Source organism: Puma concolor, chromosome A2 (assembly GCF_028749965.1).
Source record: "Puma concolor isolate L17-30 chromosome A2, mPumCon1.1.hap2, whole genome shotgun sequence".
Lineage (NCBI taxonomy): Eukaryota > Metazoa > Chordata > Mammalia > Carnivora > Felidae > Puma > Puma concolor.
Window position 1 is genome coordinate 51,501,832 of NC_141668.1, and position 21,461 is coordinate 51,523,292.

The 21,461-nt window shown below is 39.2% G+C and overlaps 1 protein-coding gene across 3 annotated transcripts in view; it reads left to right on the forward strand.

Annotated features, from left to right (window-relative positions):
- The window catches only part of SKAP2 (src kinase associated phosphoprotein 2), a 182,980-nt gene extending 169,386 nt beyond the window's left edge, over positions 1–13,594 (forward strand). For 2 of the 3 annotated variants that reach the window (XM_025930011.2, XM_086693985.1), the window contains exons 12-13: positions 10,699–10,800; positions 11,155–13,594. In XM_025930011.2, coding sequence (XP_025785796.1) covers positions 10,699–10,791 — 93 coding nt within the window. In that variant the 3' untranslated portion in view covers positions 10,792–10,800; positions 11,155–13,594. The remainder of the gene's footprint in view (positions 1–10,698; positions 10,801–11,154) is intronic. The other variant, XM_025930012.2, reaches the window with a different exon arrangement.
- The last annotated feature ends 7,867 nt before the right edge of the window (positions 13,595–21,461 follow it).

Genomic DNA, 21,461 nt, shown 5'->3' on the forward strand with positions numbered 1-21,461 from the left:
GGAGCCTGCTTCGGATTCCGTGTCTCCCTCTCTCTCTGCCTCTCCCCCACTTGTGCTCTGTTTCTCTCTCTCTCTCTCTCTCTCAAAAATAAGTAAAATGTAGAAAAAAATTAAAAAAAAAAGACTACTGTAAATTCAGAACTCAGGCTCTTAGAAGAGAGTGAAAAATTGCTCAAAAGGACTTGTTTCTAGATTAAGGTAGATCTATATATTGTTATATATATATGATGAAGAATTCCTCAGAAGGACTTGTTTCTAGATCCAGGTGGAGAGAGAGATTTTTTTTAAAGTACACTTAGCATAGAAATCACCAGCATTGTTGTAGGTCTAGAAATGTGTTTCATGTTTCTCAGAGTTATATTAGGTTTTGTGGCTATAGAATGAAATTTTACCATTTTAATTTATTTTTTACACCATCTAGTGGCTCAGAATGAGTGGTGCAGGTAATTGCGGCTAATGTGCACAATCAAAATGATGTCATAAATTCAGCTTGAGATCTAGCTATGGATTATTACTTTCCTATGTCATGTCAATAAAGTATTAGCATTTAATCATAAAATTTTTAATCATTCAGAATTGAATGTAAACATTGTATACATACCTTTTTAAGGAGTCTCAATGCAATATTTGTAGAGGCATAAAAAAAATGTGTACCTTGTGAAGAAATTAATGCCACAATTTTTCTAATAAATAATGCCATTTGCAAGATTTGAAAGAAATACGCCTTGCTTTTCAAAATTAACTGATCTGTATTTCGCAATATATAATTGTCACTGATCTGACTTACCTTCCAGAAGGTTGTCAGTTCCGAAAATACTCTTTAAAAAAAAAAAAGGAAACACAAGACAGTTTAAGAAAAGATGCATTCTTAAATACAATTTGGATAAATCAAGGACTAAAAATGGTGTGCATTGTAATGAAGAGTGTTTTAATTTTGTAAATGTAATGACAGAAACAGACTGAACTGGTGTGACCATTGGGCGTCTTCGTTAAAATTCACTGTAGGAATATAGTTTCGTTTTAAAATTCAGTCTTCTTTCTCTGTTTTTGCAAGGAAGCCTTGATAGGGTGTCAGCTGTGCTCAGTCAGCCTGGGGGTGATTTATGTATTTCAGGCGTCTTTTTTGAGAGTTATACGAGTCTTAGACTTAAATTTTTTTCTCTAGTGAAAATCAAGTGTTGCAATAAAGAAGGGTAAGCAGATCACCTGGCCTGCCCCCCCTTCCCTTTTTAACATTTTTCAATTAGCAGCTGTCATGCATGTGACCCCTGGCTGAGTTCGCCTCTCTTTCAAAGTGTCTGGCATTTTCTAAGTTTTAACCTTTGAAGCTCACTAATACTAAATTTAAGTACTGCTTACCTAAAAAGGAGAGCCAGTGACTTTTTGCTTATAGTTCTTTCCACGTAGGGTCACTGCTGTTGTTTGTGTATTAGAAGAAACCCCTGTTACGTACATCAGTAGTTCAGCAGAGATTTAGAAATCTTTTTATTCTCCCCTAAAAACAATGGGGCACATTTACAGGGACAGATGAAAATGGGGTTTGTAATTTTGTTGACCACTACGTTGCTAATGAATTAATTCTAAAACTCACGGCCCAATTTCTGATTCATTTGATGGGGGGGAAATCATATTTGAAGTAAAAAAAAAAAAAAAAATCTTTTTAGTTTTTTAAAAAAGGAATCAGGTTGTTTAAACTCATGCCAGATTCCATTACTAGGTTACATGTCACGTTTATTACCACCTTAAACAAGGACATAATATCCTAGTTAATAGTATTTACCCAGAACTATGTTTGCGAGATGTTAGGATTTTAATAGCAGGATCCAGGTTATATGGCTATAGGCGTATTCCCTTGCCCTGCATACCTCTTTGGTTATATGATTCTACTTGCTGTTCTGGATTTACATCGTCTATTAGTTTATCTTTCAATCTGTGCTCATCGGTAAATGGCTAACCACATTCCTATTCTTACTTTTAAAGCAATAAATTATTTTTAGAGACTTAACGACAGCAGAGCTATGCTTCGGCAGGAAAGAAGCACGCTACTTTGTCTGGTGTTAACAGAAAAACAAGGGGGTGAAGAGTCCTGGGATATTTTATCTAGTCTAGGACACATGTGACTTGAGCATTGCAGCGTCTTAAGAAATTTTGTATTAAGTGAAAAACAGGAAATGTAGGTTGACAGTGTCCCCTAATGTACGGTAAGGACGCTTTTTTTTTTTTTTTCTTTTTTTAGTATATATTGGTTGGAGGGTCGAGCATTGTCTCCCATTATATCTGTGAGTTTTTTTCAGCGATTGGTGAATTGTGACTGTCACTGACCGTTTGCTTCTCATTGTAAATACGTAAAGATTCCATGACCAGGATTTTTCTGGGTTTCAAACCTACCGGAAAAAGGAAATAACATGAAAGGCCTCCCGAGCTCCGCTGGCAGAGTTACTTTTCAGGTGTCTTCACTTTCCCTCCGTGACCATCTGCCCCCGCGTGCCACAAATAGCATAACCAACTGCTGAAGAATAACTAGGACATCTCAATATAGGACATAACGTTGTTGATGCTCAGCTAGCTCCCAAAATGTGGTTATGTCTTCCAGCCTTTGGGGAAGGAGGAGGAATAGCTGTATTGTGACCGTGTCTCTTTGGGTCTGGTGGCATTTAGTTTCCGTGCTGTCGATACGGGAGTGTTGCGGGTACACAGTGAGGCCAGGTAGACCTGCTCTGCTCACACCCGCCCCTCCCTCAGGAGACAGTCTGGTCCCACTCATGGGACTCCTCTCGTTATCTAGGTGGGGACAACACGTTCAAGTCCTTCCCTGTGTTCTCTGACCTCAAATGGAAGGAGCGTTTCAGGAAGATGTTGACAGATGAAAGCGGGGAGGTGATTCTGGAAAGTAGGTTGGGAGGCTCAGAATAAGCCGGAGGGGTCAAGGAAAAACCGGCAGGCAGCGTCCGAGATGCAGGGTGGGCGGAAGTGGCAAGGGCTGCTATGGGCTGCAAGGCCTGTGCGGTTTAATCCTGCGCGGAATAAGCCGGGGTCTGTCAGAAGCAAAACAAAACGACCTGAAAGACAGCACCTTGTTGATAATTTTTTTTTTTTTAAATCCCAAATTGGAAAGTCCATGATCTCTTAGGCGCTTCTTCTCCCCCACCCCCAAAACTCAGGAACCCCCTTAACATATATATAGCAGCATTCACTCCTCTGAGACGTTCCCCCCCTCATCCCTTTACAGGCCACATTCCCTTTGGAAGAGCAGGGTAGAGAACCGCTCCTAATCAGATTGCCTTGGAGTGCACTCCAACACACTTTTTTCGTTGCTCTGGCATTTTCCTATACCCATTAGTGGGAAGGGAGAGGGAGGGAACAGCAACAACAAAAAGAATTTGCTGCGTACCCACAAGGACCCGTTCTAGGCACTCGGTATGCTTTCGCTCATCTCATCATAAGATAACCCTATGGTGTTACGGTGTGTTAATTATCCAGAGTCGGAAACTGATGCCCAGCAAGGTTGTTATGTGAATCACCCAAGGACACCAACTAGAAAGTACCTTCTCCTGGAATCAGTGCAGGTCTGACCCTGGAGTTTTCTCTTTTTACACTGCTACATCTAAGTGGGGACTAGGAGTTTACATTTCTCTCTCTCTCCACCCTGAACTCGTTGAGGCAGACACTGTGTCTTAAGTATTTTTATATCCCTGATACCTAATAGTATGGCAGATATACGTTTATTTGTGTTTGTGAAAATACAGGTAAAAATAGGAAATAATCCTGACCTTCTTAAGACAATTTAGAATGATAGAATCATAGAGTTAAGGAAACCTTAGTGCTAGTGCTTTGCTTTATAGGTGAGGAAATCTCAAGGCTCAGTGTAATTGGGGAAAATAAATAAAAGACCCAAGGAAGAAATGACTACCCCTGTGGAGACCTTAAAAGACTGGAGTTTGGGCACTTGAACTAACAACACAGCCTGGAGCTTCTCAGCAGCCAGACTACAAAAGGGAGAGACAAGGAGCTAATAACCCCTTTTAATCAAAAAGGAGGGATCTTGGCTTTTCCCAGATCTGGCTACTTAAAAAAAAAAAAAAAAAAATCTCCACTAGAATTTCTAGAATCTTCACTGATTAGCTGACCTTAACAACTTTATATGACAAGTACAACAGTGACAGATAATACCCTCAACAAAAAATTTTAGAGTAAATATGACAACACATTTCATAAAGGCAGTTCTGTGAGGGTCCAAATGTGTCACCATTAGACTTCTTGATTTATGTTAAGTACATAACTGGATTATTGTGGAGTCTCCGAGAGTGCCATAAATATAAACCCAAGAAATCATCCCTAAAAAACTTGGGGATGGCCCAGGGTTCCATACCTAATTAGTAAAAGAGCTAGGGGGTGAGACTCTGGAAATTCTGGGAAGATCGTCACAAGAATAATCAGGACGTAAAACCCAGATTTTCCTTTACACCTGCCACACTGTTTCTGCCTTTACAGGGTTCTGTCTTAACCTCTTCCATACATACAGTACATTCAACTCAATTTGTTTCTTCATAGAACTGGAATTACCTGGTCCCAGTTCAGCAGGGGGACAGATCTCTTTCTTTCTACAGGTGGAATCTAAACTCTTTAGATAAGGTCTCCTGTACAGCTCATTGGAAAACGGGGTGGACAGCAGCCAGCCACAAGTAGGAACGACATACTTCAGACTGAGAAGCTGAATGCACTTCAGAACAAAAGTTTGTTTAGTCATTACTAAAATTCTTCAAGTATATCTAACATACACAAAGGAAGAGATAGACCTATTGGAAATCACACTTCTTAGGAAGATGTCTAGGATTGTCTGTCGACTGATGCATCATCCAAAATGAGTGTGGCATCATCCAGTCCGTATTTATTGAACATCTTTTATACATTGTGGGGCAGACAGATCAAGTAAGATATTGCCGTGATCTCAGTGAGTCTGTGCTTTATTTTAGTTGAAGGAACAGACCTAAAGTACATAAAATGAGGAATAAATGCTCAGCTTGGAATGAGAGACGTAAGCGTGGATTAAATAATTTGGAGAAAAAGTCACGACAGCTAGGTAACTTGAGTTGGGTGTTGGTTGCTGATCAGGATTTGGGTGAGGAAGGGGAGACGTTCCCTGGGGAGGAGAGCACCGCGTGCAGAAGCAGGAATGGGTGGAAGGTTGGACTGTGTGGACCGGAGCAGTGAGAGACTGTTGCCAGCAGGGCAGGAGGGAGCAGAGCTGAGGAGTTTGCAGTTACCGCACCGGGGAGCTGGTGTGAGTTCCCCAGCAGTTCTTGAAACTGACCAAGGCAGTTTCTGGGAAGAACAGAGAGGCAGAGTTGATGCAGTAACCCAGGGTGAGGTGATGAAGGTCTGAACCAGAGTGGCGACAGTTGGAATAGAGACAGGTGGGTAAGCTGGAGAACACTTAACAGAGTCTTGTACAGGTCGGTGAAATACACTGGGTACCGAGGCCACTTTCTACCGAATATGATTTGACCTTTTCTTTGCCTACCAGTATCTTTGACTCATCAGTCTGAATAGCAGTTTTTACTGTGTGGTATTGTGAATGTGGACTGTGTAGAAACTTGAATTAAATGAGTCTTGACTCTGGAATATAAACTAAAATTTGTTGTAAGAATTGAATTCCTACTATCAGCTCCTTTGCTTGTCCTGTATCTCTCCTGCTTTAAAAATGGAGTGCACAGTGCAGGGAGGAAAAAAAAAAATAGTAATTCTTCAAATTAGCGTAATTCAAAGTCACACCTGTGTAGTGAATTATAAAGTAATGAGGTTGATTTCCACAAGCCACTAAGAGACTTGGTGTCTTAAAGCAGGTTCACGGAGGGTGGTGTTCAGGCATCACGGAGGACCTTAGAGAGTGTTAGTGTCAGTTTCCTCATTTATCAGCTTAGGAGATGAAGATTCAAGGAGTTCACGTGTAGATAGTAATAGTGAAACACTGAGGTTGTCAGGTTCCTGTCGTGCACTTTAAGGGATGAAATGATGGATGTAGGAGAAATGAAGGGATTCTTACAAAGTTTCTAACTGGAGATAGTAAAAAGGAAAAGATCCAACAGGTACCCTTGAAGAAAGTAATTCTGTATTTTGCACGGGTATCTGGTTTTCATACTCCTACAATGTTTATGAAAAATCGAGACTATCACAGCGAACAGTTGGAAAACAGCGGTGAAGCCCACAGGCTCTGAAACCCGATGCATTTTACATTTGTGAATAAAATTAACTTCATTTCTGCACAAGGCTAGTATGTTTCGAAGCACAGATGTATGTTTGGGAGACAGGACACACGCACAGTCTTTCACCCATTGCATTCAAACAGATTGGTAACTAGTGTCTGGAAGGGGGAGTGCATCACAGAATCTTATTAGTGTCTCAAGTTTCTGTTCAGGTGACATTCTTTCACCTCATGGTTTGCAGAAAGCGGATGAACATACTTGAGAAATGAGAATCACGGTGCTGAGAAGGGTTTAAGTGAACGCTGGGGCCTTATTTAAGTATTTAAGTGTAAGATAATCAACAGGCAGAGAGCGAAGATTTAGCGAATGAGTAAACATGGGCATATGGCGGCTGTCACGTCAGGTACAGTCGGTTTCACATGATCAAAACGAGCCCTCTCCCCCTGCTTATTACATAATCGCTTTCGTTTGTTGCTTAACAACTATTAGTCGAAGCCTCACATTTTACTACAAAACAAAACAAATAAAAAACTATTTCAATGGCGTGAAAATGGAAAACAGGGGTGAGAGCACAACTGGGCAGTGCCGCTTTACGATTATTTTCCCGGGTTATTGGGCAAGTTTGGCTTTTTTTGCTTCCTCGCCTGCCACATTGCATTTTGCCTGGAAACCATCCATTTTGCAGATACTGAATTTCTTTTGAGTACTATTTTTATACAGTGAGCATCGCCACACCTCTGGATCTTGATAGCATTAGTACGGGAGGAGAAAGAAGCTTTGTGTTAGTAATTACCTAACATTGTCAGAAGCTGACTGCAGGCCTCTTTCTAGTGATAACAGAATAACCGCATAATGTAGCTTTATAGCACATGATTAATAGAAAATAATTACACGTCCTACAAAGGGATGCAATATTTCTTATAAATTGACTGGAATGGTTTCCTGTAGATTAAAGGACTCTTCATTATTTTATCAGTCCTCCTGAAGCACAGCCACTTGCCTATGTTAGCATTTCAGTTGATGTTAAGAGCCGAGTAGGGTGAGGGATACCAGATGGCAGGCCTTCTCGTACCTGAGATCTCGTGTGCCATAAAGATGCCATGATGTTTCCTAACCTTTCAGAGATTTAGATGGCAGCCTGGAGTGGTTTTTTTTGTCTCTTTCTTTTTTGTTGTTTAATAACAAGATAAGGTTTGAGGGTTGTTGATCTCTTTTTTTTTTTTTTTTAAACGACCCACCCGCGACTTTTAGAACAATACTATAATTAGCACGTGGACGGTAAGACAACATTGTCTGGATTGCATTCTTTCCACCGTAAGTAATACATCATTTGGAATCACATTTATTTGGGAGCGGCAACCAGGGGAGGCAGAGAGGCAGATCTGCTTCTTCAGAAGGAAAGCTCGTAGGATACTGAATCTTGAGGCTCAAGTTTAGAATACCGTACTCCAAAGCATCTTCTTTCCAATTTATAGGCTGCAAATGGTTTAATTGGGATTCATGTTGCTCAAGAGGCTCATACAGAGGATGGTAATGATAAAAGTAAAAGCTTCTGTGTTTGCAATCTTGTCGACATACTCTAATGGCCACAGTGTAAATCCATAAATTTGCCTCCTAGATTTTTACCTCACTGTATTTTATATTGCCTCTTAATTCCACACAGGAGTGTTCTGTGGAATCCTTTACAAATGTAAAGTAATGAACGTTCTGGTTTTTATTTTTACCCTTTTCTGATTTAAACCTGTGATAGTTTAGAAAACTTTTATGAGCAAATTTCATATGCTTTTGAATTGTTTTAAATTAAGTGAAGCATTTAAGATAATTTGAGTCTGAAACTTTATTTTTTCCTAGAATGTTACTTGCAAGGGATTTGTTTGCAGATGCATAAGCCCCTCCCCCCTGTTTTCGAGGGTACTTTCTATTTAATGAATCTGACCAGTGACCATCAGGCAGAATTCTCTCAAGTGTGAAGTGTGTCATTGGTCCTTTGGTGAAATGATGCATTGGAAATCCATTTTCTTAACTTTGGATGTGAGTGAGCTTTTTGAGAATGATGATATGCCCTCAGTTGAGACTACAGATTATAACCAAAGTGGAATATTATAAAATGACACAAGCATTCTTGTTTGTATTTGAATTTAAACCTGGAAGCCCAGATTGAGTGCTAGTCTCTGAAAACCGATTTGGGTCTTAATATGCCCTCTCATTGAATATGTTCTCTGTCTGCCTGTTGGGGGCGCTGGTTCCCTTGCTCTTTACAAATATTCAATTTTTTTTTTTTTTTTAAAGTCTTACATTGACATTGGGTAAGAGCTTTCATACTCAGACCTACCCTGTTAACCATCCACTTTGAAATCTTACAGTGTAGGCCTTTTGCCTCTGGAAGGTTAAATACATTTGTTTTGTTAAGCATTAGGCTCTAATTGTATTCATTGCCTTAAAAATTGAAAAGGGCAGTTTTATTAGGTTCCTATTAAGATATAATGGTTGCTAATCATAGCTTTCAGTAAGTTGGTGTTTTCTTCTGATAAATATATCCCATGTAGATTATAGTCATTATCACTAAGTTCGGGCATCAGACTATTTTCATTGCTTTTAGATAGTTTTATCCACTAAATTCACACTATCGTTGAACTTTTAAACTTAAAACCTTGAGCCCTCCGTCTTCATTAACCAGAGCTGTGCCCTCTTGAGAATAAGTACAGGGTTAGCCTTACCCCCCCCCCATCTCATATTTTCCTTCCACCTTTTTCTTCCAATAAACCTAATTCTTGTACAACCCACTGTTTAAAAAGCACATAGAGGTTTTAATCCTGTGTTCTATCGATAGACCACATTATCAATACACACATGCTAATGTTTTTACATTTGTATTGAAGAATTGTATGATTTTCCTTTCAGCTGGTCAATAGCATACTAATCAATACAAATGTGAAGTCTGTGCTAGTCTGAATATTCCCTCCCCACCTGTAACTCAATATGCATATGCACATTTATCTAGGACTCAGATGTTGGAAAATCATAGCCTATTGAATTACTTTGGGGATTGATTTTAAAAATTTATCTTCCATGAAAAATTAAATTTGGGTCCTACAATGCTTTTGCCGAGTATTGCTTTTGGAAGATATTATTCTTGAAACTTGTAATTCATTTTACTTTGTTTGTATCTCACTAAACATAAATAAATTTGAGATAAAAATACATTAGTCAACCTGGCAGACATATGAGACCAGTTACAGAGTGTTCGTAATGCTTAAAGCAGTGTCGTATCTGTCAGTGGAGGCAAAGGGGAGAAACGCAGGTACAGGTTTATCTCACGTTGCAAAGTAAACGCAGAAGTGACTCATCAATCACTCTTTTTTTACAGCTAGATGAATATTTTGCCTTTATTTTATTTTATTTTATTTTATTTTTTTTAATTTTTTTTCAACGTTTATTTATTTTTGGGACAGAGAGAGACAGAGCATGAACAGGGGAGGGGCAGAGAGAGAGGGAGACACAGAATCGGAAACAGGCTCCAGGCTCCGAGCCATCAGCCCAGAGCCTGACGCGGGGCTCGAACTCACGGACCGCGAGATCGTGACCTGGCTGAAGTCAGACGCTTAACCGACTGCGCCACCCAGGCGCCCCAATATTTTGCCTTTATAACTTGAGATCCTTTATTTCTTATTGATCTTCTACTGTAAGGGTGACTCTAACACCACCTTTAAATTCCTGCCACCCATGCTTTATCTAATGAAGTTTAGGATTAGTTGAATGCAATAATAAATGCCTTAGGGAAGCTTTTTAAAAGGAGCCTTTGAAAATTATTTTGTAAAACAAATATTTGCGGATATTATTAGTGTTTTCTTATTCTTTCATTTGTCTGTTTAAAATGTCTATACACACGTATTAGATTTTTCTTAAGAGGAGGCGTAGCTCTACATTGTAAATAATCTTTAGTCATATGAGTTTAGTAGGAATTAGTTTATTGTGAAAAAGTAATTCTTTCCTTGCTAGATGATAAGCTTCTTGAAGGCAAAGATAGTATCCTAAGGATCTTGGCTGTAACCCTGTAGCACCTAGAGCTGGTGTTTGCGTAGAAAAGTTGTCTCCCAGGCCATTGAGTGTGCTTGCCTGTGCGTGCATGCGTCTGTGTGTGTGTCTGTGTGTGTGTAGTGGGGGGGGGGGGGGGGGGGGGGAGGGAGAAGGGAAATGGGCCCAGGGAACTGACTTCCTCATGTAGTTTCATTTGCTAAGTTCTTATCCCAAGTGACTGTTTCTGTGTTCTGTACGGAGTCATAAACAGGCTTTGTCTTATACGTTAATTTAAATCTTTGCCTAACAGCATTTTTAAGTGTCCAGAAACAAACAAAAAAAAGATTAAAATGTTTCAATTTGCAGCTCAAGCTCTTGTAAGTTTATAAAAAGAAATAACGTTTCTAAGAAGTTGCATATAAACGACATTGTATTTATACCAGTCTAAAGGTTAATATTGCATATTGTTTTCAATTAGGAATACAATAGATATGGCTGGTGGGTAGGAGAAATGAAGGGAGCCATTGGCTTGGTGCCGAAAGCCTACATAATGGAGATGTATGATATTTGAGAGTCCTGGGTAAGTACATTTTAATCCAATATTCTGTAATAGCTCATATGTTCTCTTGGTCTCTGCCTTATGAGTCTTTGCCTTTTAAAAAGTCTTTGTAGTTTTCTGATAGCACCAAGATCATGCCTCCCCCATCATCATCATCATCTTTTTTTTTTTTAAATCTGGTTTAATTTTTAAATAACTTCATAGAATTTACTTTGGAAATAGATTTATTTAGAGAAAGTCCCTTTGCTAACAACTGGATGTTTTCCCAAACCTTCTCCTCTTTAGTAAAGTATCACTTTTTACGGCCTTTCTGAGGAGCTGAATTGACAAAATGTTCATTTTTCCTTGGCTAAAAATGCAATTTTTTTTTCTAAGCAGGAAAAATCAACATTTCAACTGAAGAAAAAAATTAAGCTGCAACTTTCCCTTTCTGACTGCAGAAAAGGAAGATTCTTCTGCTAGTCAGTAAATGCTTTGGATTTAGAATCATCTTGAAAGCCTGCGTGGCAGCTCATAACCTTTTTGTGTTTTATTGGACGTTTGTCTTTAACTGTTATTTTATGCATTCATTATAATATTCCTCTGATGTGAAATTAAATAAAGAATATTAATGTAAATTAGATGCAGGCAGGAAACTTGTACCTGTTGCTATTTTGCTAAGAAATAAATGTAGTTTTTATTTACTCATTTGATTTGTGTGAAGAATTCAGCATAATTTGCTATGTACTGCTACTTTCATTATGAGTCGTAATTCCTCTTTGTGTTGGATGTCAATTATATTTTAGAGTGTAATACGTAATTTCATAGAAATTTGAATTGAGTATATCATGCCAACTTCTGGTAGATGCTATCTAAAGAATGTGGCTTTGTTAACCATCTTAGTACTTATCTTTCACACAGTAGTAACATATTTTCATGAAAGAATCTTACTGATTGGCAAGTTTCCTTCGTGTTAAATATAGCCACAAGAAAGAAAAGATGACAGGTTTCCCGATGGCAGTGCACGGACACCTGTGACACATGCGGACCAGAACCACGGTCCATGCCGAGCCCTTTCTCGGTAACAAACATCCTGATTAGATGACGGACTTGCCAACGTTTTCCACCACCGTTCTGTATTTAAATGGAATAAAATAAAACATTCATAAGAAAGCCCATTCTGTGTAACACAATGGCCTAAAGAGTCTCCGTATGTAGTTTCAAAGTAAGGAGACCTAACGGAGCACTGCCTTATCCTGCCCGATCACTGCTGTGCTGTTAAAGTCCCAGCACAGAACAGTAGAACCCCAGATCTGAGTCTCTCTGAGTCTCACACTTCTCAGAGCAGTGAAAAGAAAAGGAAGGGCTCAGAGAGGAGAGCATAGAAATCATGGTGGGAACCCGTACCAACAGGCGAGTGGAAAGGTAGGGTTAGCCGACACTGGAGGTCTATGTTGTGCGGCCGGAGCAAGATTTGTGGAACGATTACATTACCTTTCCGTGTATATTTGAAATCAAGGGTATTATTTTAAATGCCAACAAGGTAGCAGTGTGGCCTTGATACATATCAAAATGTCCTGCTGATCGGGTAATTATTTGATGTGGATAGACTCATGTAATTTTGAATCATTGATTGGGGGGTACCACCTTTGTTGAACTTCTCAGATGTTTGTTTTATGAAGGTAAAGATGCTAACCATGAATGAGTTGAAACCCCCCTTTATATATAAAAAGTAAACCCCCCTTTACTATTTATAAGCAATATTTCAGAGCTTAAATTTAACATTATCTTCTCAATACTGTGATCATAGATTTCAAATGTGATGAAATCTGTATTTTAGTTTTAGGGATTGTGGGTCAAGTCTAGTTTACATAAATTAGACGTTGTCAAGTTAAAGCTTTCGGAAATGAATTTGTGCACTCGTTAATCTGTTCCTAATAGAGATCCGTTGGAGCAGGTTGAAATCATCTCAGCATAGATGAGACAACTGGAGACAAATTTAGTGGTCTGCTTTTCAAAGCCTGAGAGATGACAAGCAAAAGCAGTCGTGGGTTTCCCCTGAAAATGTAATTTTGGTAATGGATACAGGTTTCATGCTTCTGGTTGAAGGGAAGATTTTCCTGCTCGGCCAGTAGGTGGCAGCAGCTTTTCATCACATACCAAAGCACTGGGCAGCCCCTCCCCCACTCGGGCACAAACTGGAGCTGAACGTAAAGCATGTAAAAGAGTTTTGCCTCCTTTTACAGTTAATCCAGGAGAGGGAGTCCTTTGCCAACTGATGACCAACAATTCCAAGCTAGATAGTCTCTGTGAATGGTGACAATACAGAAATAAAGTGTTAACTTCTGTCCAGAGCAGCTCTGGCCTTTGTTCTTGTTTAACTTGAATATAGGTGGGAGATAGGAAGGGAAACGAAAGATTTAAAATTAGAGTGATAAGAAAAATAATCATTACTTTCAATGCATGACTCCTTTGTATTCATTTGGCAAAATCATTTGTATACTACCAGGGAGAAAGTTTCCTTTACACCCTTGACAATATATCACACTCTCTTCAAGATCATAATAATATCATTAATGTGAATTTAAACAACATGGCTTGTTAGAAAATATGCTAATTGCTATGTTCTCATTATGTTTGCTTAGCTTTTATTTGTTTTTCTATGAACAGTTAGAGAGCTAATTTTTTTCAAAGGTGATTGTAAGTCATATTTTATATAGCATTTTGCTTGATTATTTGCTCTGTACTGAATTTGTACTCTATTGCCATTAGATCTTACAATAATGTTCCACTCTGCAAATTTTTAAGGTTCAAATAAAGTTTAATTGTTTGCAAACTGTTATGATGCTAATAATTCAACAGCCTGCTGTGTTACTAATGAAATTACTTTGTTATGATTAATTTGGAAAATAGTGTGTTGATTGTAGTAATTAAGCACAACAAGGTGAAGTAAATGATTCTAATGCCATCTGGCCTCCAAACTGAATGAAGAAATGAAATAGAGCTGTCATCTGAATTTATTCAAAGAAGTAAGGATAATACAAATGACTTTCATTGCTATAGGATTTACACTTAACCACAGCTCACTCCATTCTGTTTTTGCCACTTTGTTGCATGTGACCCTTTCTCTTATGAAAAACGTTGCTTAGCCTCGTAATTGTTCTGAATACTTTATATTATTTTCAGTTGACTATTTTTACCTTGTGTTCATTTAATTACAGATAATTACATAAAGTATCGTAGGACCATAGAAAATTACTTTTCAGCCATCTGTAAGTGAAATCTATGCATGTGGGAGGTGGGTTGCTATCAGTGTGGAGATAGGATGAAGAGTGGAGATTTCATTCAGTTGTTCCTAAAATGTTTCCAGTTAAGATTCCCCCATAGTTCGAATGATTTCTAATTTCCTGTAATTTCTCCTGCCTAAACTATTGCTGTTCACGTCATAGAGGCTGGTACCTTCCAGGGTCATGATTAAATGCAGAACCCAGAACTGAGTTCTATAGTAGAGATCCAGAATTGCAGTTCAGCCACCATAGGGAAACTGACCTTAGCATACGTGTGATCTAAAAGTTTGAACTTCACCAGTGAGACCGAGCAAAGTGTTGCAAAAATTTCTAACTCAAGAAAGAGTACCTCTAAATTTTGGATAAATCGGTTGTTTGTATTTCAGTTGAATAGAATTATAGACACAATCTGTATAGAAATCAATTTTACGTCTCTTGAGTTCAAGAGAGTCGAGAGTATTGAAAAGCAGTCTACAGGGTAAAGAAGGAGGTGTTAGAGATTAAAACATGGTCAAGCCATAGGAAACTTGACTCAGAGGTCGAAGGAATATAATTAGTATCCGTAACATAAAAACATTTGTTAAAATGGCTTAGTTTGTGACTCAAACCCCGAGTATTCCAAAATACAGAGAAACAAATAAATAGCGTATTATTAAAGTATCTTTCTACCAACTTAACCTACACTCAAATGCGTAATTTAAACAGTTTATTCTCTGGTGTGGGAACAAGGAATGTCTAGACATCCGCAGCTTCAGCCTACATATACTGGTCCCCACCTTCTAGCTGAGTTCTAGAATAGCCGTTAGAACCCCTGATTGTATAACATTTTGCGGGGATGAGGTAACTACTCAGAAAATTATATGGTCACAGTAACATGGAATGACATTTCATTAACGCCAGGTTTGAAGAGCTTTTTCTTTTTTTCCCTAGTAGAATCTGCTCTATCATTAGTTGGACACAAACCCAGGATTTATTGCCAGCGTGGTACTTCAGAGTATATGGTGTGTGTCCAGTAAATATTTGTTAATTAACTGATTTGGCAACCTACCGTTCTCTCAAGACTTGAGATTTAAGAAGAAAAGAGCCTGACTTCACCTCGTAGAGGAAATGCCTCCATCAGTTAATACTTCAGCTTTCTGACCGACAACATTCTCTCCATCAAAAGATCAGTCCCTTTTACTGAGTCTTTAAAAGTAGTTTCACTGTCCCCATAACACTATCAACAAGTGGACTGGATTTGATCGGTGGCAACAGAATTGAGGGAGATGGTAAAAAACAAAGTTGAGTGTGGCAGCTCGTCTTCAGAGGTTTCCTGACTGCCTTTGCTGTTCGTCGTAACTCTTTTAAAGAAGGCACAGCCGACCCGGGCAGCGTGGGGCAAGTGATCTAGTTTCACTTTCCATTACATTCCGAATGGCAGCTGGCTTGGATTCCACCTGGCAGACATCAGAGAGGCCTTCTGACCTTGGAAGCTGTGGCCTTGAATGGATCAAAAAGGAATTTCGGAAAGCGGGAAGTTGCACTGTGGTTGCCCAATCCAACCACAACTTATTTTCCTGGTCTTCTTTTTTTTAACCTTTACTCCCTATTTCTTGTATTATTACGTCAACTGGAATGCTTTGACTCCCCGAGATGAAAGGAACCATAAATGTGGAAAGTAGCCTTAGTCATACCAGTGCCCAGGTTAGGTCTGTGATGGTGGGAAGGAGGCGGGAAGCTCAGCAAGTCAAGTTGTGAATATTGGCAAAGGTGAAAATAGAAATCGTCTCAACTGCCCATTTATTTATTTATTTATTTATTTATTTATTTATTTATTTATTTATTTATTTATTTTAAGAGAGAGAGACAATCCCAAGCAGGCTCCACACTGTCAGCACAGGGCCCAACGTGGGACTTGAACCCGTGAGATCGTGACCTGAGCCGAAACCGAGAGTCGGACACTTAACCGACTGAGCCACCCAGGGGCCCCTCAAATGCCCATTCCTTAGGCGCTTTTCTTGACACTGAAACTTTGGAAAGTGTTTTCCTGGGTTACTCTCTTCTCCCTTTTCACTTTTTTCAACGTCCATTACTCAGAGAGGTAACAGAGAACAGCACTCGTCTACTTTCTGTTTATTGGCCTCAACTTCGTAATATAAACATATCACTCCTGCTAGCGCGAAAGCGGGTGCCATTTGGTAGCTTGAGCGGCAGTTTGCGCCAAGTGTCCTTTTCTCCGAGGAGAAAATTCCTGACAGCAACGTACCCCAATTAAAATTGACTGCTTTAGGGGCGCCTGGGTGGCTCAGTCGGTTAAGCGTCCGACTTCGGCTCAGGTCGTGATCTCACAGTTGGCGGGTCTGAGCCCCGCATCATCGGGCTCCGGGCTGACAGCCCAGAGCCTGGAGCCTGCTTCGGATTCTGTGCCTCCCTCTCTCTCTGCCCCTCCCTGGCTCACGCTCTGTCTCTCTTTCTCTCTCAAAAATAAACAGACATTTAAAAAAATTGAAAAATGACTACTTTAGAGGAGGAGAAAGTTCCAACAAACGAGCAGATTGCCATACGCTGCCCCCTCTTCCCAGCCCTCTCTGGAGTCCATTTAGCAAACCTCGTGCTCTTTAACTATCATGTCGAAGTAATAACAATTTGACGAGCAATAACAATAGCCAGCAATAACTGTTTACTGTTTGTCTTGCTCTGTACTTTGCATTGAACCCTTCTAGCAACGCTATGAGGTAAGATCTGTTGTTTATTCCCATTTTCCTGATTAGGAAACTGAGCATAAGTAATTTGTCCCAACGTCCAGAGTAGGAAGTTACCGGCCTCCCTCCCTTAAATGCAGCAACATTCTGCTTCCCAGTACTGTGACAAATTCAAACCAAATGCATAATTCTAGCATATAGTAGGCACTCAATAAAAGCATATTGCCTACTGACGATGGCACCAGTCTTATGAAGTAGTCTGGAGCATGTGAAAAGTTCAAGAATTGATCATCGGACAGCAGAATTTGCCTCATTTAGTAGTTGAAGCAGCCCATGGTGACTGTATCAAATCTGAAGCAGCTAATCCACAATGAAGGAGAAACTTTAACACAGGAATATCTCTATCCTTGAACTTCCAGTCTGGCTGAAAATGGTCAAGGCAGCAGAGAGCCGAGAGAGGACACCAGGCCAAAGGGACGCGCCTCTAACGACCTTTTCTCATCCTCTCTACCTCTCCAAAAGAAATGCCCAAGGCAACTGACCAGCCAGGAAAGCCTTAGAAAAGTCTTTAAAGTGGCTGCTTCTGTCTCAAATAGTTAAGTAGTTTTAATTAGTTGTGTGTGTGTGTGTGGGGGGGGAGAGTGGTAAATGGATCTTTATTTTTTTCAGTTTAAAGGATTATTATTAACTGTTCAGCCCTTTTACAATCAATAAACAAACTTCATTATAAAACTTGTATAATTTTGTAGCTTTTATTGGTCTTTCCGACTCTAAGTAAGAGGTCTTATTTCTTGGGCACCTACGTGGTACCTTGTACAGGACTCCAAAAAGTCTTCTGTTTTGTTGTTTGAACAGACGCTTTGAAAGAAAAAGAAAAAAAAAAAAACCTTTTTGTATGTCAGGGATTGGAAGCTAGCAGGGGTGGGGGAATAGGAGATAAGTTAAGACTAACATCCGTTATAGGGCTTTGCGGTTTCGCCAGAGGAGGGGTAAGATTGAGCCCTTTTATAGTCGAGTACATCCTGCACCATTGGCTGTCTCGTAGCCCAAAAGAAGGTGAACTGAAGTTCAGTTTCCAAGGGGTATTTCATTGTATCGGCTACTCTGAAATGTTTCCATGCCTAGTACTCAGGACAGGGAGCAACGGACTTTGCATTGTCTTGCTCGCCAGCTGCGCACCAAGTGGATCGAGTTGGTGTAATATAACCTGTCGCATCCAGGCAGATATGTGATTCACTCCTAATTCCCAGTTCAAACCCTTGTGGTCCGCCCTTCGTTCATCTTCCTCCACTTTCCTCCTCTTCCTCAGACTCTCCCAAGGAGCTCCGTCCTTTGAGGCATGATGTGTGGAATTCTTTACCACTCTACGGAGTTATTAATATCAGCCGTGTTCTCTGCTTTCCGTGAACCTGCAAAAGCAAGGTATATAACTGTGTGTCTATCCCGTTAACGTATGTCCTGCATTGAGAAATTGAAACGTAGCTATCTTGTGAGTGTGTGTTGTTGCCTCCTGTTGCTTTGCATCAGTCGGTCAGCATATTTACTTTATTCTTTATTATCATCTCAGGACTTGCTATTTCTCTTCCTATCTAATTAAATGATTCCATTTTGAATAATTACATTTAAGTGCCAACAGTGGGCTAGGGGCATTTCAAACAGCATTGTCGCAGTCTTTTCCAAGAAAACTCAGGGTCTAAATAAAATAGACAGGACATAAACTCAGGGAAGGAGAACAGCCCCAGGTAGCCTTACCTTTGTGCAGTCCTTAGCAGTTTAAATCATTAGCAGTGTCCTAAGTCATTTAAAAAAAAAAAAAAAGAAAAGGTTCTCTGATTTTGTTAAATCTGAATCTAGGAGACTATCTTGAATATAAGCTGGGAGTAACACACACACACACGCACACGTGCACACACACCCTGGAATGAATCTCTCTATCTTTCTATCTAATTTTTTAAAGTGTACAGTTGGGAAGGTAGGCGAGAGGGTTTCAGTGTTGGTTCAGACGAAAAAATTGATTTCTGGAGACTTTCTGGAATGCTTGTACCTACTGAATTAAGTGTGTGGGGAACCAAAACCAAAATATTAGGTGTGTGAATGATGTGACTATCTTTTAGAGTTGCTGCCAGTTATGGTAAAACATCATTCAGAAAGCCGAGTGGCCCCCTACCCCTTTAGGGAAAAAGAATCTGGGGCGCCTGGGTGGCGGAGTTCGTTAAGTGTCCAACTTCGACTCGGGTCATGATCTCGCGGTCTGTGAGTTCGAGCCCCTCATTGGTCTCTGTGCTGACAGCTTGGAGCCTGGAACTTGCTTCTGATTCTGTGTCTGCCTCTCTCTCTGCCCCTCCCTCGTTCTCTCTCTCTCTCTCTCTCTCTCTCAAAAATAAATAAGCATTAAAAAAAATTAGAGGCAAAAAGACTCTTTTCTTTCAGTTGGGGACAGAGTTGCACCAGCCGAGCATGGGTAGTAGGAAGACCATTAGAATCGGGGTCAAAATTCTAGTTTCGGTTCTCGAATGCACTGTGCCCTAGAATAAGTTTCCTCGCCTGCAAATACCAGCAGCACTGTTCTTTCTTCCTCCCAGGGTGTAGTTGGGCTCAAGTGAGGTTATATTTGGAGGTGACTTGACAGACCAATGACAGCGTTAAATAGGGCTTTCCTGTGTTGGAGGTATGAGAACTGAAATGAAGCAATGGGTCAAAATAAAAATGTCTCCTTCCCACCAAAAGCAAGCGAGGGGAAACAATTGTAGCACTCAGCCCTGGCTGTGCTGCTGTTTGGGATAATGTTTGTGGGCAGCTGCTTTTATTATTTTACGGAGAGAATTAACGCGAACCATCCTCAGGGAGTTTTGGGATTGAATTCTCCTGTAATCCTAAATGCATTTTTTGAATCAAGCCACTGTTTGTCCAAGCTATGGTTACTTTCTGTTAATCGGGGTTTCAATAACAGAGATGTTAACTTCTATCTGGAAAATTTCAAACTAAACTTTTCTTTTGGTATTAAAAAACCATCAATCTGAATAATAGGTTTTAGGTGTGTGTTGTTCATAGTTGGACTCAACTTAGCCTTTGAATGTTGTTTTGTAACAAATACCCTAAGGAACATTTTGGTACAGGTTCCTTTTGACCAATATCTACTCTCTTTATGAACCGTGTCTTCCAGATGGGGTAGCATTGATTGTTCACCTGTGAATACGCACTTTGGAGTTAAACATTTTCTTCAGGTGCCTATCTAGGAATGAGACCATCCGGTTTGATCAAATTAGGCTTGTAGAGTAGCACTAGTCTCAGGGTGAAGTTTGTGAAAATATGGGACTGGAGATCAGGGCAAACTGGAATCTTATTACATGTAACCTTCATGCTTTAATGTTATAACTTTAGGCAAAGCTAATAAAAAATGCAAAGGACTCTTAAATAATTTAAATTATCTAAAAAATTGAGCATATTCCTTCAAATAATAATGGCTTTCATGATCTGATTTTTTAAAAATTCATTTCTCATATCTTGAATTACTTAGAAGTGTAGATATCAAAGTAAGTTTGAGTTTATTTAAGATTATTAAATATATTTGTTATCATACAGCGTCAGAGAAGATTCCATTTTTTTAGCCTAGCGGTGATCATGTATAATGTTATGCAGTATAGAATTCCAGCGACATATCCAATAATGCCATTATAGCATAGAATTAATTTTTAGCACTCCTCTTTAAGATAGTGCTCTACAATGTGATTCCTTGATTACTTTGAACCATTATTCAATTCCATTAACTTTAAAAATAGTCACATTGTATATCTGTTCCTATCTGCTTTCTAAAATAAATGCTTCTCTTATCATCATAAGCTTTACTGGGAAAGTATTCCTGTCATAATGTATTTTCATGACTATTTTGGTCAAGGAAAAGAGTTGGGCATACAATGAACTGTGGTAATTGTGATTAAAATAAGTCAGATCATTCTGAAAACTCTTCCTCCTCTTCCTAAATAATTATAATAGAGAATTTTTACTTGCTAGCACACCGTCCTTTGCTGCTTCTGGTGCTGTGGTGGATAGCAATAAATAGTGTATATTGATTACTACTTAATTCTAATGGAAGTATACTAAGGCTGGCAACACATTATAGCTTAGCATTTAGTGCTAAGTTTTTAAACAGTTTTTAAAATTTAAAAATTGATAGAATTTCCCCGAATATGCTTTGGTTATTGGATTCGGATCATGCTATAAAATTATTCTCATTTCCTACCTTTTCTAAAGATTATTTTGTTCACAATTTATTTTCCTGGTACTTCATTGCTATTTTTGCCTAACTGAAGATGTGTCATTTCCATTTGAGCTCGGTTTGAAAATTACGAGCCCCGTATTAGAGCAACACGTTTGAGATCAGTACAGAAGCACAAAACATTAACGGACGAGAGCCATGTAGAGATTTTAAATTTAGTAAAAGTATTCAAATGTGCAATTTTAATCCATTAATCTGATTTGAGACTCCTTTTAAAAGAAATATTTCTCCCTTAACGAGGTTTTCTCATTTAAAACATATTGAGAGGACAAGCCTCTCGCCTAAAATAAATACTGGGTTTTGTTTTGTTTTGTTTTGTTTTGTTTTTTGAAGAAAAAGGCAAGGGGAGAGCTTCCCTAATACTGGGCTATAATTTATTCTTAGTCAAAACCAGATTGCCATTTACATACTAGGTATTAAAAGCTAGTTGTAGTCATTAAAGGTGGTCTCTCTAATGCT